Below are 15,473 nucleotides of genomic sequence, written 5' to 3'. Positions count from 1 at the left end.
TTCTCTCTCTCTCTTTCTCTCTCTCTCTCTCTCTCTTTCTCTCTCTCTCTCTCTCTCTCTTTCTCTCTCTCTCTCTCTCTTTCTCTCTTTTTCTCTCTTTTTCTCTCTCTTTCTCCTCTCTTTCTCTCTCTCTTTCTCTTTCCATCTGTTTGCACATTTATTTATTCATTCATCTATCCATCTGTTTATTTGCTCATCTTTCATTCATCTACATATTTGCTCATTTATTAATCTATCTATCATCTATCTATCTATCTATCTATCTATCTATCTATCCATCTATCTACAAATAAGGGAGCTTGAAAGGTGGCATAATTTCCCCAGGATCACATAGACAGTAAGTGGCAAAGCTTAAGACTTGAACTCAGATCTTTGAGTATAACTTCTATATGTAAGGTTCAGTATCAGGCACTGGGGATTCAAGGATAGATTGACTCCAAACCTGTTCTCATAGAGCTTTATAATCTTATAAGAAGGGACTATTCTACACATTATTGTAATACAAGGAAGAATGTTATTAACATAACAACTTACGCTGAAAAAATACTTTAAGGTTCTCAAAGTGGTCCAGTAGAACATGCCAAAGGGGGGGGCAGGGTTGTAGTATGAGGTATGACTGGAAAAATAATCTGAAGCCAGGTTGTGTAGGAGCATTGAATGCAAGGACCAAAACTCACAAAAGAAGTCAATTTAGTAAGCTTGTAAGGACCCACTAAACATTTTTGAATAAAGGAGTAATATGATCACAGCAATGCATTTAGGATTTTAATTGGGTGCAAAGATGGATTGGAAAGGAGATAGAAGGAGGGCTGGAAGACCAAAAAGATCTATTTTCTTCACTTCCTTAGCAATCCACCTGTGCCTAGATAATGTAGAAATTTAGCTCAGTGTCTGATGAAATTAGAAAGGTCAAATGTAGTGAGATTTTATTGTATTTTCAGAAAGTTCTGTATTTTTTTACATACAGAGAAAATACCCCTTCCTTAACATTATTTTGTAATGTCCTGGCTCAGTTTCCAGTTTGACACTCATCTGTTTTTGTTAATAACAGATATAGATGGCAGGCAGAGAAATGACAACTATCACAATGATGGCCATCACTTGATGTGGAAAGATATCCACATTCAGAAAGCATAGGGGTTGCCACACTGACAAATCTAAAGTCTCTCTCCTCTCTAATTCTAAGAACCTACGACTCTATAATCTTATAATCCAATAACCAAACATATGTGATTTTGTCGGGAAATATAATTGATAAAAAGGTTCCAGATTATAACATGGGAGCCCTCTATTTTAAAATAAAATTTCCCTATAAGCGTTAAGAAATATAGCTGGTGAATGTATTATTAAAACATTTAGCTTCTTCCCAATACAAAAATATTTTATTTTCTATTTAAATATTTCTATTTACATACAAAATTGTAGTGCCCCAATAATATCAATTTACCATTCTTCTTATCTTTCCAATTCACCTCTGTCTCTGATCGAGACAGGATCATAGTTTCAAGATTTGGACAAGGGACCTGTGAGATCATTTTATACAAGCTTCCTTATTTTACACAGAAGGGAAATGACACCCAGGAATTTGAAGTGCTTTCCCTAATGATTGAAGCTAATTATTGAAACCAGATCTTCTGACTCCAAGTTAGCTTTCATTCATTGCATCACTCAGTCTATACACACGGAGGCAAAAAGCCAGTACAAGTAAATAAGGTCATGCCTAGCTCATCATGACAAATTGCTATATTTACTCTTTTCTCAGACAGTGCAGTCTTTAATGGGGAAATTTCTGGTCTAGTCCTAGGAGGGATTGACTCTTACAAAGTTAAGATGATTCTAACCTATCTCTGGAGAGAATACTAGAGATTTAACTATTTTTTTGGATGTGAGTTGATCACCTTCTTCCCTTTTCTTTTAAAAAAAAAAAAACCCTTACCTTCCATTTTAGAATCAATGTTGTATACTGATTCCAAGGCAGAAGAGTGGTAAGGGCTAGTCAGTGGGGGTAAAATGACTGGCCCAGGGTCACCCAACAAGGAAATGTCTAAATCCAGATTTGAACCCAGGACCTCCCATTTCTAGACCTGACTCTCCAACCACTGAGCCATCCAGCTGCCTCCTTTCTCCCCTTTTCACAAATCTGCCAAGTAGCTATTCCTTATAGACACATCTTTCTGTGTCACTTCCTTATTCCAGCCCATTTCAGGATTCTATCAAAGTGATGGTCAACTGAAATCTCTCCTTCTTAACTGTAAATCAATTTCCACATCATTGGGCTTCTTTTGGAGCATGGAGAAGAACAGATTAGGATTTCCTGCCTAAAAACTCACTGTAATTGAAAGCACTGAGATCGAATAATGTAGCCAGCTGCAAAATCTACATGACCCTCCTTTAAAAGGTTTAGATGGTGGCAGCCTAATATTTCACTTAAATAGGATATTAATACATGCAAGAATTATTTATGGTCAATAAAGCAAGATGTAATATGCCTTATTTTCCAGATCAAAGGGTTTTCTCTTTTGGAAAAGTCAAGAGATACTGAATTCTAAGTAACTATAATGGTCAAATTTAGTTCCTAGAAAAGAAATAAGCAAACGTACTTCTCTTCCTTTGTAGAGGTGGAGACTATAGGTTTAGAACACTGCATAGATTGCCAATTTTGCAGGTCTCAGCGAGTTTCGATGCTTTGCCTTTTTCTCACCATCTTTCATTTTTTTATTCTTTGTAACAAGAGATAGTTCACTAAGTAGGAGAGGAGGAAAGACATGTTCAGAAATGAAGGTGATGCAAAAAGAAAAGTCATCAGTAAAAATGTTTTCAAAAGAAAGAGGGTAGTGAGTAGTCCTCAAGTTGCTTCCTTTCAAGGTGCAGTTGAAAAGTTATAGTGATTTTACAAATAAAATTGGGCAATATTTATCCATGTTCCTAATCCAGAGGGTTTTCTGAACCACAAGGGGGCAAATTGTTGGCCTTGGTTCAATGTCTAGAGAGCCAGGACACAGCTTTGCCTTGCTGATCAAAGATGGGGCCAAAGGAAAGACAAAGCCAAGCAGACCATCCCTGCTGTAGAATACATGCCTTGTTTCTCATTTCTTCCCCCTAGACACTTGGGTCTGCTTCTTCTGCTTTGTCTGAAGGGCTTCTGGCTTGAACCAAATACCTTCCACTTGCTCTTCAGTCACTTCCTTCACCCTGGCTTGACTGGTGGAATTTTGTTATGGTTCAGTCGTTTCAGTCACGTCCAACACTTCCTGACCCCATTTGGGGTTTTCTTGGCAAAGATTCTGAAGTAGTTTGCCATTTCCTTCTCCAGCTCATTTTACAGATGAGGGAAACTGAGGCAAACTGTGTTAAGTGACTTGTCCAAGGTCATACAGCCAGTCTGAGGCCAGATTTGAACCCAATCTCCAATCTTTAGGCCTGGCTCTCCAAACACTGAGCCTCCCAACCCTCTACTAATACATCTTAGAATAGGGATTATCACGTGTTTTTGAGTATAAAGATACTTTTAGTTTAAAATTTCTAATTAGTTCACCAGAAGCCATTTATTGACAAAACACGTGACAATAACCAACTGTGTGTTCATTATTGAAAAGTATTATTACTTTTAAAGGAAACTGAATTTTATGGTTGACGACAGCATCTATCTACATTTGAAAAATAGTTTTTAGTGTGTGTACATATGTGTGTAAATATAGCATTCGTTATTCAGGATACCATAAGTAGTTTTGCTTATTCCTGAATTCTGTACCCTTTGCAGTAAATCCACCGTCCCCCAGGTTGGGAACCATTATTCTGGAATTTAGCCAGGAACCCAAATCAAGCTCATTTGTTTGAGAATTTGATCCTTCATGGTTTACTGAGATTTGGATAACATCTGTCCTTCTCTAGCCCCATAGTGCCCCTTGAATTCATCTCAGTTTATCACCTATCACCAGTAACAACTCAGAATTATATCTGTCTGTTCTTTCCATACCCTAAGATGTCATTCACAGGATCCCTCTACAAGTGGTCCTCCCTTATCATCCCACTCATCTTGGGTTTCAACTCCCTCTGGGTTTTTTTTAAGCCCTTACCTTTCATCCTAGAATCAATATTATATATTGGTTCCAAGGCACAGGAGCAGTAAGGATTAGGCAACGGGGGTTAAGTGACTCATCCAGGGGACTCGAACAGCTAGGAAGTGTCTGAGGTCACATTTGAACCCAGGACCCTCCAGCTCTGGGTCTAGTTCTCAATCCACGGAGCTACCTAGCTGCCCCTCAACTCCCTGTTGACCATTTCTGTTCAATTTTCCATATTCTAAAAGTCATTTTCCTTGAAGGAAACCACAGGAACATTCTGACTGTCATTTTCATTGTGTCAAAGATAACCTCAATAGTCCACACATGGGAGGCTGCTTGTCTGAGAACATGAGGATGCCATAGACAAAAAGAGTGAGGCTGGAGAAGAAAATAGATGCGAGGGAAGGGAGTGTGGCTAATGAGTGTTGTTTGGGATACGTTGCATTTGAAGTGGGATATCCAGCCAAAAATGGCATGATGGCGACTAGAGATGTGTTGAACAGGCTAGAGGCATCGGCTTGGGAGTCATGGTATAAAGACAAAGCCTTAAGTGTGAAAGGGACTGCCAATGAGTGAAGGGCTGAGAGAGGAGGAGGGTTGAGGACAGACTCTTAGGGAATGTCCATGTTACGAGGTCAGGAAGAAAGGGAAGAGCCATGAAAACAAGCAGAGAAGAGTAAAAACCAAGGAAAGGCAAGAGAAGGAAGAACATTCAGCAAAAGGGAGCAGAAATCAAGAAGTCTAATTGTGGATGGTCCCATTAGAAAGATAACGAAGGAAGGAAGGAAGGAAGGAAGGAAGGAAGGAAGGAAGGAAGGAAGGAAGGAAAAAGAATAGGGAACATTTATTTAGAGGAGATGAGAGGAGAAAGGAGAGAGAAAAGAAGAGGAGAGGAAAGGGGAGGAGAAAAGAGGAGAGAAGAGGAGAGAGGAGGATAAGAAAGGGGAGAAGGAGAGAGGAGGAGTGGAGAGGAGAGAGGAGAGGAGAAAGGACAGGAGAGAGGAGAGGAGACAGGAGGGGAGGGGGTAGGAGGGGAGAGAGAGAGGAGAAAGGAAGATAGGAAAGGGGAGGAGGAGGAGAGAGGAGAGGAGGGGAAAGCCATTTCAGTACTGGCTTTGTCTGTGGAGTGGATTTCTAATTAAAGCCCTGGTGATCATGACCTGGAGCATAAGGTTTCTATTTTCTCTTGCCATGAAGCAGGACAAGCTGGTTTCTTTATTCTTTTTGTTGCTTAGCTATATGGGATATATTAAGGGACTCAGCAGGGAATGTGTGTAATTAGGAGCAATATAGAAAGAAGCTCTGTCCATCCCATCCCACTTTTCTCCCTCCTGTGTGAATCAGGTCTGAATCGTGGAGTTCTATTCTTTGTTTCTGCCTAAATTCTGTGACTTCCAGCTGACCTTGAATACTGAGGAAACCTGATTTGGCCTGTATCACAGCTTTGGGAGAGCGAGATGGGTTTGTGAAAGAAGCTAATAGAAAAATCAGAGTGAGCCTAGCCCAGGATGCCCTTTGAAATGACCCTCGAAGGAGTATGCCTCGAGCCAGTTCAGACTGGTTCTATGAGAGCTGATAGTTAAAATTTCAGGAAAAGCATTTGTACTTTGGAAATAAGCAGGCGTTACAAATCAGGGTTGGATTTTTTTGTTTTGTTTTGTTTTGGTCAATTTGTCAATAACGCAGATTACACTTTAAAAATGTGTTGGGGGGGGGGGGCAGTTGGGTAGCTCAGTGGATTGAGAGCCAAGCCTAGAGACAGGAAGTCCTAGGTTCAAATCCGGCCTCAGACACTTCCTAGCTGTGTGACCCTGGGCAAGTCACTTGACCCCCATTGCCTACCCTTACCAATCTTCCACCTATAAGTCAATACACCAAAGTTAAGGGTTTAAAATTAAAAAAAAAATGTGTTGGGTATGCCGTTTTTCTTGAGGTATTCTTAAATGTAATTCACTCCAAGAGCTGGTTATTAAACATTTGCCAGCACAACCACCTATTTTTTGAACCATTCCTTCCATCTTAGAAGCTGTGGAACCAGTATGATCCTAAAACAGAAGGTAAGGGTTAAAAAAAAAAAAATAGGCAGGAATTTCACAGGCAAACCAACCAGCAGGCAGCCCCTCCAAGAGACAGATCCAGTATGGAATAATCATAGAAAAAGCCTTTGACTGGGTGAGAGTTAAAGGACTTTGGGTCAGTTCTCTTGCTACCTGGGTTACATCAGAGAAGTTGCTGCTCTCTGGGCCTCATATGCCAAATGAGGGGGATGGACTCGAGAAGAACTCTTTTTGCCTAAGAGTGCAGGAACCTGTCCTATAAACTGCAACTAGGATAGGAAACAGGTCTCTTGCTCAAAGTACTGAACTCAAGAAGGCACCAAATTTAGAAGAATTCCAACAGCACTTGTAGTTCAGAGTAGAAAGAACAGAGGTTAACATCTATTTATTAAAAATAATTAAATTAATGTAACTAATTAAAATTAAGTCAAATGAACTAAAAATTAAAATAAGGCAAAAATTAATTTATTTTAAAATAAAAAATTAGTTAATTTAACTCACTGAAAATAAAGTTAATATAACTAATTAAAAATAAAAATTAAGTTAAATTAGCCCCAAATTAAAATGAAACCTAAAAATTAAGTTAATTAAAATTAAAATAAAAGACAAGTTAATTTAACTCATCTAAAATTAAAATTAAAAAATCGTTAAAATAGCATGTGTCTTGCAGTACCCCGCCGTACCACCACTACGCAAAACGAATACCCCTCCGGTTGTCTCAGACGTTACTGCCCTCGACCAATATCACAAAAGCTGTCTGTCCCCCACAGGACGTGGTGTGCTTTAGTACCGCGTGCAATGGATGGAGGACCCCGCCAATCCCTGGGCAGTGCCCGACTCCGTTTGGGAGAAGGAGCCGCTAAGAACGGCGGAGAGAAGGCCCAAGATTGGAAGGAGGGGAGCCGGCTCCGAGGCCGCCTCGCTTTTCTCAGCCTCAGTTTCCTTTTCTGTAAAATGGGGAGGTTCGACTCAATAAGCCCAGATCTGGGAAGCCTGGGAACCGCCGCGTCAGCCCTGCTTCTATTCGAGCTGCCGCCGCAGGCTCCCGGGGCTTTGGGCACCTCCGCAGAGCCCGGGGGTGTCGGGTTGCTGCGGCTCCCGGCCCGGCTTCCTTCGGGAGCCAGAGGTCTTCCGTCGCCTAGCAGCACGCTGGTGCTCTTCGTATTTTTAACTGCGATCAAGCCCGGGCTGCTGCAGCTGTCCGAGTGATTAGAGCGAATTACATTTCATAACAGCCAGTCATGTTTCCTCGTCCTTTTAAGGGCTGCAAAAGAATGTTACTCGTGTTTGGTTTGGTTTTTTTTCATTTGCTTCTCCCAGTGAAGGAGATGCTATGATGACGTCCATTTTAGAGATGAGAAAACGGAGGCTGAGCTCACCTAGGCAGGAAGCGTCTGAGACGGGATTCAAACTCCTTTGTCCTTGACCGCAAGTCTACTGGGTCTGCTACATGAGGTCGGATAATGGTTCCCGCTCCCTTCTTTTAGAGCCTCCCTTTCCTAGTAACCCCGCCCAGGCGGAAGGGCGGGGCTTCTGGTCACGTGTGCTCGCATTACTTAAGGCTTGAAGTCAGCCCGCTGCGTTCAAGTCTTTGATTCTAGCAATATCCCGGTCCGACGCTTGCAGAAGTCCCCAATCAGTTTTCTGCTCTGATTGTTGTTGTTTTTTAATTTTATTAAGAAAATTTTCCGTGGTGACACTCCCCTTCCCACTCCCCTCCCATAGCCAACGAGCAGTTCCACTGCATTTTACATGTCGTTATCAAGACCCATTTCCATATTATTAACATTTGCATTAGGGTGATTGCTTAGACCAGAGATTCCCAAAGTGGGCGCTGCCGCCCCCTGGTGGGTGCTGCAGCGATCCAGGGAGGCAATAATGGCCACAGGTGCATTTATCTCTCCTATTAATTGCTATTAAAATTTTAAAAATTAATTTCCAGGGAGCTAAGGAATATTTTTTCTGGAAAGGGGGCGGCAGGGCAAAAAAGTTGGCTTAGAGTCAATATCCCCAATCATGTGACTGATGTGCCGTTCTGATTGGTTCTACGGCAGAAGCCTGTATTTTCTCAGGGAATTACAAACTGAGAACTGGCTGGCATGCTTTTAAGCCCTTACTTTTCTGTCTTAGAATCAATGGGTTCCCAGGCAAAAGAGAAGTAAAGCCTAGGCAAGGGGGGTGAAGTGACTTGCCCAGGGTCTGAGGTCAAATTTGAACCCAGAACCTCCCATCTCTAGTCTGGGATCTCAATCCCCTGAGCCACCTCACGGCCTCCACAGAAGTCATTTTAATTCTCTAAAGCCCCTGATGGTGAACCCAGGACACCCCTGCATAGCCATTTTCGATCACACACAGCCACATACAGAGAAGTCACGGGGCCGCAACCTGGGGATGAAACATTTGCTGTAGTGTAGTATAGTGTAGTGTAGACACTCTGTGCCAGTGCCCTGTAGGCCAAAACAACTGTCATTAAGCAAGCAAGTTAAATAATTAGTTTTTGGTTTATTAAATAGTTATATATCACAATTATACATTTTTGTTAAACTAAAAATATCCGAAATTATGTTTTTTTCTCGAAGGGACACACCACCCAAGTGTTGCTCAGTTTTTTGGTGAATTTTGACACACCAAGCTCAAAAGGTTGCCCTTTCTGTAAAATGGGGATACTAATGTAGCACTACTTCTTCGGCAGGGTTGTCATGAGTAAAATGCTTTGTCATCATGACTGTAAGATAACAAAAATAATAGCTAATACTTAAGGCAGGCCTGAATTTCCACAGCCCCAGTGAGGTGTACACTAGAGCTACAAGCATCTCTGGTTGTACATCTGAGGAAACTGAGTCTGGGGGAGGTGAAGCAATCAGCCCAGAACAAGTCAAAGCCGTTCAGGGAAATGTCACCCAACATGCCTGGGGACACCCCCTAAATGACACATTTCAGAGCGGAAGTCCTATCTACATTGACAAAGGGAGTTTCCTCATTAGAAATTCCCTGCTCCGGTGAAATTCCAAGTCCAATTATTTTCTAGGAATCCAATCCCATATGGCAGATGGGAATAAGGAAGAGAAGAGAAACTGAACCTTTGACTCCATGGATAGAAGGAACTCCCAGAGGAGGAAACTCCCTCTGCCAGGGCAGAACAGTGTCTTGTAGCTTGTTAAAGGGTGTTGGAGAGGCTGAGTAACTGGCCCTGTTCTGCCCAGCCAGGGTGAGTCAAGAGCTGGAGAAAGACAAAACCAAGAGAGTCCCTGTCTGCCTTCAAGGACTGTAACACGGGAACAGCACAACGGACAGCCTTCTTTTTTTGGTAGTGGTTTTGTTTTTTTAACCTAGCTTTCATTCAGGATCAGGCCAGCCGGGATGATGTAACATTCCATTAAAATTCTGCACTCTTTGAACTGGAAGCGTCTTCTGCCAGCAGCGTGAATGCTTCTATCATAGCCCTGACAGCTGTTCATCTAGTTTGAATTCTTCCAGTAACTGGGGGATTAGACCACTGGTTGGCTGGCTCAATGGTCATTAACAGCCTGGACAGCTGGTGACATTGCTGGAGAGAGGATGGAGTGAGCCCCTTCTATGGGTTGCATCAAAATGATCAGAGCTACATTTATATGTGGCTATCAAATCTGTATAGCGCTTTGCAATTTCTGCAAGGTGTGCATGTGAGTGCGCCCAAGTTTACGCTCAAAGGCTAATTCTTTTCTACCAAATGCTAGTTACATAAAAGATCATCACAAATAGTGAATAAAGCATGCAAAACGGAGAGGAGAAAAATAGATTCAAATGGACCAGAAAATACATGGAGTGAATGCTTTCTTTAGATGAGCGTAATTTAACACAACCCTTTTCAACCAAAGAGAAATTCCTTAAAGTTTAGAAAGAGAAATAGGAAAGTAGAGACAAGTTGAAAGTCTGTCTCCTGTCTGTCTGTCTGTCTGTCTGTCTCCACTTGTCTAAAGTCAATCCCCAGGAAAGTTTGGTACCACCAGAGATGTGCTGGTAAAAATTTAGGCTCTATGGAAAAAACCAACTCAGAGCGTATGACACACTTTTAAATTAATCGGCATTGTTTAAAGTAGAGACAATCATCAAAACAAGTCAATCCCTGATTTTTAGCATTTGCCTATTTGCAAGGTATGAATACTTACAACTGAAAGTTCAACATTTGATTCTTAGGAGCCAGTTTAAGATGGTTCCAGCACACCCCTGGGTACCACATAAATCCACTCAAAGAAGGTAAAGAAGAATGTTTCTCCTCTCCAAAGATCTCACACCAACTTCACCCTCTACCAATTAATTCCCAATAAGTACTCACAAAATGCCCCAGGCTTGGCTTCCAACTTGAATTATTTTAAAGTCCCTGCTAGCACAGATAGACCTATGGTGTCATCAGATCTTCAAATATACCCTGGGAGGTAGGGACTAGCATGTATTATCCCCTTTTGATAGATGAAGAGATTGAAACAAAAGAAAAATATACATTTCCAATATTAATGGTCTCCTGCCTAGCTTACACTCCCTCTCCCCCCCCTTTTTTTTTCACCATAGGTACAACTACCCAAAGAACTGGCATAAGGGACACAGAATCATCCGGAAGAACAAGAAAAAAGAAATGTACAACCATTGCTGGAAAGCATATCGAAGGCCACTCTTCAGAATCTTGGTGTTGGACATGGGAACCATGCAGATGACAACTAGTGGCATTTGTTAAAATCAGTGTTTGAACAAAACAAAAGAGGGTTTTCTGTGGGAGGTGGAGAGTAAATAATCCTCAAAATTTAATCTCTTGGGGGTATGATTGTCTTATTTCATGTGTATTTTGGTGACCTAGTTGAAACATAGAGTAACATTTCCAGAACATAAAATAAGTGGAAATCTTATTAATCTCTTCATTGAATTGTGTTGTCTTGGATACTGCTTTCTACCAATAAATATGTCAGAAACATTAATTATGGTGTTGCTATCACTCCTCCTGCCTTCTCTGCCACATTTGTGAGAACATGAGGGTGGGCCTCTGGTGAGGTCCCTAAAATAGCTTCGAATGTCCAGAAAGGGCTGATCTGTGACAGCATCAGACTTAGCCCCTGGACTACTTCACAGGGTCATCTGTCTCCCATCCTCACTCTCTCTCAACAATACTCTAAGTAAAATTCTGAATATGTAAGCAGCAGTCACATTCAGCATAGGCCATGGTACCAATACTGGCTGACCCATGAAGCATTGCTGGATGAGGGTCACACACACAAAAGGAAGGAAAAAATACCTGCATATATAAAATTCCCTGCAGCAAATTTCCTTTAAAGTCCAGGAGTCAGTAGAAGACATCATGTAATATTTTGAGGGAGAGAAATGTTTTGACGAATAAAATATCTAAGTACAATTTATTTGTTTTGTTATGCATTCTCTTTCATAAAGTAAAATTTTAGTTTGCCAAGGAAACAGCAAGGCCCTTGAGTGTTTTTCTTTTGTGTGTGTGTGTGTCTTGTATGTCTGTGTGTGTTTGTGTGGGTGAGGTGGGGGTGGAGAGGGAGAAAGAGAGAAAAAAGAGGGTGAAGAAGGAGGGGGAAGAGGGAAGGAGAGAGAGGGCGCGCAAGAGAGAAAAAGAAAGTGGGAAAGAAGATGGAGAAACAGAAAAAGGAAAGAGGAAGAAAGAGGGAAGAGGGAGAGGAATGGAGAGAGGGAAGGAAAGAAGGAAGGAGAGAGAGAAAGAGAGAGGAGGAGGCAGGGAGAGCAAGAGAGAAAAAGAAAGTGGGGAAGGAGATGAAGAAAGAAAGAAAAGGAAACGAGGAAGAAAGACAAAGAGAGGGAAGAGGGATGGAGGGAGGGAAGGAGAGAGGGAACGAGGGAGAGGGAGAGAGAAAGAGGAGAAAGTAACCCTTTTCTGATGATACTCTATTAGCTGAGGTTGATGCCATGATCCACTGTGAAAGGGATTGCTGCCTAAAATTTCACCCTTGGTCATGACACCCTCCAGTTTAATATTCTTTAGTGGTTCCTCACCACCTCAAGAACAATGTTCATGTTCCTTAGCCCTCTTCTTATGGCCCTTCCAAGTCTGTCCTATCGGCGGGACCCTGCTTACTTAGTCATTTGCTGTCATTAGTGGAAATTCTCATCCCAGGTGTTTGGAACAATGAAAGCAAAGTCCACCATTTTCCCCCACTCAGCTCTTGGAAGGAAAATGGGCCCCAGTGAGTTGCATTGATAGAATGGAGAAAGCTACTTTCTGTCTACTAATGGGGCAGAATCCCCTTGTTTCAGACTTGATTCATTTCTTGGAAAAGAGGAGAGACCAATTCCCATCTGGCAGAGTAAAAATCGTAGAAGTTGGTGCCTCCAACTCTTGAGAGAGCTGAGATGAGCCCACGTGGAGCCTAGCCATGACCCGACTATTTCAGAAGCCACAAGCAGGCATTTGAGACGTGCCTTCTGTGGTCTTTCTCTTGGTCCTGCTGACTGATCAGATGAACAGAGCTTTCCTAGGCTCCAGCTTATTCTCTTCCCTCTAGAAGGCCAAAAGAATAGAGCTTTCTCTATTTTGTCAATCCCTACTTTATTTGATGCAATACTTTAACTTGTTATAAATGTAATAAAGTAGTTTAGATCGAGGGCACTGAGATGTTCAACATTCCCTTCCCCTCAGTGCTGACCCAGAAGTCCATCTCCCATGTCCGGGTCTTTGCATTACTTGTCACACCTGGAATACCCTCCTTGCCCTTCACTTTATGAAATCCTACTTTAGGACTGAAGCTCCAGCTTCTATATGAAGCCTTTGCAGATTCTCTTGAACCTCCAGCTCCAAAGGCTAGTACCCTTCCTCCCATAATAATATTCCTCCATAAATAACTGGTATGGATGCTCCTTATATAAAGTCTACATGTGCTTAGATATGGATTCCCTTTTTCCTCCTTTAAAATATAACTCCCTTGAGAGGAGGGATCTTTGTATCTGTATCCCTAATACTTAATCCTGTATCCGGTTCGGAGCTGGTATTTCAATGACCGGTGATCATTCAGAATAAATTCTCACGCACAAGCAATTAACCTACCTCATTCCCAATAATATAAAACTTACTTTTCCTCACTTGAATGCTACAGTAGTCACTGTCACAGCCAAGTGCTCCTTCCATGGCTTTCTACTGTCGAGTGAAATCCTAGAATGTCATCCTTGGAGGGATTTCCAGTTGTGTCGTCTGATACCCCCCAAATGATCCCCCTGATGATGGCTCGCCGGCAGGTGGTTGGTTGGCCATTCGGTGCTCAGAGGAACATGTCTGAGAAAAGGAGATGTCAGGAAGTGCTTCCTAGGTGCCAAGCACTGTGTTGAGCGCTAGGGACGCAAAGAAAGCCAGAGCAGAACCCACCCAAGAAACAGTCCCGATTCTGCAGGAGCTCAGCCACACCAATAAGATCGTACAAACCAGAAAGGGACGGATCGAGATCGGGGACCGGAGAAAGGGAAGGGATCTGCGCTGAGGGAAGGAGAGCTGCTGGCAGAAGCTCAGGTTGGAGCTGGCATGTGAAGGAAGCCAGAAAAGGCTCTGAACTCTCTGCCGTGGGATCCTCTCCATGGAGAGCTCCCATCAGACAGCCCCCACTTTCTTCTTCTCTATCACAGTCTAAGATGCCTTGTTGGGTCGTGTCTGCTCGCATTTCCTTCTTTGGATGAGAATCAGATCCAGAATAGATCTGTCCCCCTTCCTAGTTCCTTCTCCTCTTGTAGGACGGACTGTCATTAAGGAACACTAAGAAATGATGGGCCCTTTTCCTAATAAACTCCCTGGCGGGGTGTGGAGCCGGCCTCGGGTCCTCCAGACTCTGATACCAACCTGCCATTTCGGACTCAGCCTACTCACCTTCATGCACCACCTCCATTCCAGGTGGGGTGACTCATGGACCACCAAACACTTCCAGCTTAGAATTGTATTCCTAGGAGGCAGCTGGGTGGCTCTGTGGATAGACAGCCGGGCCTGGAGATGGGAGGTCCTGGGTGCAAATCTGGTCTCAGACACTTCCTAGCTGTGTGACCCTGGCCAAGTCACTTGACCCCCACTGCCCAGTTCTGACTGATCTTCTGCCTTGGAACCAATACACAGGATTGATTCTAAGAGGGAAGGTGAGGGTTTGTTTTTAATGGCATTAATACTTTATAGACATAGATATACACACACACATATATACATATGCACATATTTATGTGTATACTCACATATATATCTAGAGAGAGAAAGAGAGAGGGAGGAAAAGAGAGAGAGCCAGAAACAGAGAGGCAGAGAGACAGAGATAGAGACAGAGACACAGGGATACCGACAGACACAGAGACAGAGATAGTCAGAGACAGAGACACAAAGAGAGAGACAGAGACACAGATAGTCAGACGGACAGAGACACAGAGATACAGAGAGACCCAGAGACAGAGAGACAGTCAGAGGCAGAGACACAAAGAGATAGTCAGAGACAGACAGAGACACAGAGACACAGAGAATTCAATTCCAGGAGAACTCTGTTATGAAAGTCCTGGTGGAGGCAGGACTTACTTCCTCCGCCCTCCTCTGTGGCTTAAGTACAATCGATGTTGCTTTCTACATTTATATAAAAACAGGAAGGGGCTAGTTAGCACTAAGAGACATCGGAAAAGGCTTGGGAAAGCCGATTTCGGTATTGGTCATTTTATACATATACATTATTAATATGTCACACTATATGGGCAAACATGGAGCCACGATGCTCCGCGTGGATCTGTGCGTGTTTACACGATCAGTGCACGCATCCGCCTTGGTGTACAGGTTTTCCATTCGCACACACGCACTCATGCACACGTCACGCGCTTTCTCCGCACGCCCACCAGGCGGCTCACCCTCTTTACCGTCCGGCCCTCCTCCGCGCTGCCGGGTTTCCAGAACCTCCCCACGCCCAGGGGACACCCAGGGAGTGTCTCGAGGAGAGGTCGGGTCCGAGAGGCAGAGCAGCCTCGGATAAAACATGGCTGTTGGCTAAAATGGCGTCCCCGGGAGGAGCCCGGAATCGAGCCTGGCTCCGTGTGGCCGTCCCGCCCCCCACGATCCTGCCCCCGGACGCCTCCCTCCTGTCCGGGACTCTGGTCAGCGCCTCGGCTGGAAGCCTTGGCGCGGTGTGTAAAGAGCCGTGACACGATATCGTGGAGGGCTGGAGGAGAGACACTGCGGCAGGGCAGCCGTTTCTTAAACGTGCTTACAAGCCCCTCCCTTCTGTTTCGGCACCAAGACTGGGATGGGTCCGAGGCGGAAGAGCGCTAAGGGCGCCACGGGAGTAAAGTGACTCGCCCAGGGTCACCCAGCTAGAGAGTGTCTGCAGCCACACTTGAGCCCAGGACC

At 43.5% G+C, this 15,473-nt stretch overlaps 1 protein-coding gene across 2 annotated transcripts in view; it reads left to right on the top strand.

Moving 5' to 3' along the window:
* LMOD3 (leiomodin 3) overlaps positions 1 to 11,505 on the top strand; it is a 17,939-nt gene extending 6,434 nt beyond the window's left edge. For both annotated transcript variants that reach the window (XM_044661440.1, XM_044661368.1), the window contains one exon: positions 10,670 to 11,505. In XM_044661440.1, the coding sequence (XP_044517375.1) occupies positions 10,670 to 10,696 (27 nt within the window). In that variant the 3' untranslated portion in view covers positions 10,697 to 11,505. The remainder of the gene's footprint in view (positions 1 to 10,669) is intronic.
* The last annotated feature ends 3,968 nt before the right edge of the window (positions 11,506 to 15,473 follow it).

The sequence above is a fragment of the Gracilinanus agilis genome, chromosome 1, assembly GCF_016433145.1.
Source record: "Gracilinanus agilis isolate LMUSP501 chromosome 1, AgileGrace, whole genome shotgun sequence".
In the NCBI taxonomy this organism is placed as follows: Eukaryota; Metazoa; Chordata; class Mammalia; order Didelphimorphia; family Didelphidae; genus Gracilinanus; species Gracilinanus agilis.
Note: the sequence above shows the minus strand (reverse complement) of the source record. Positions and strands in the feature narration are given on the sequence as shown.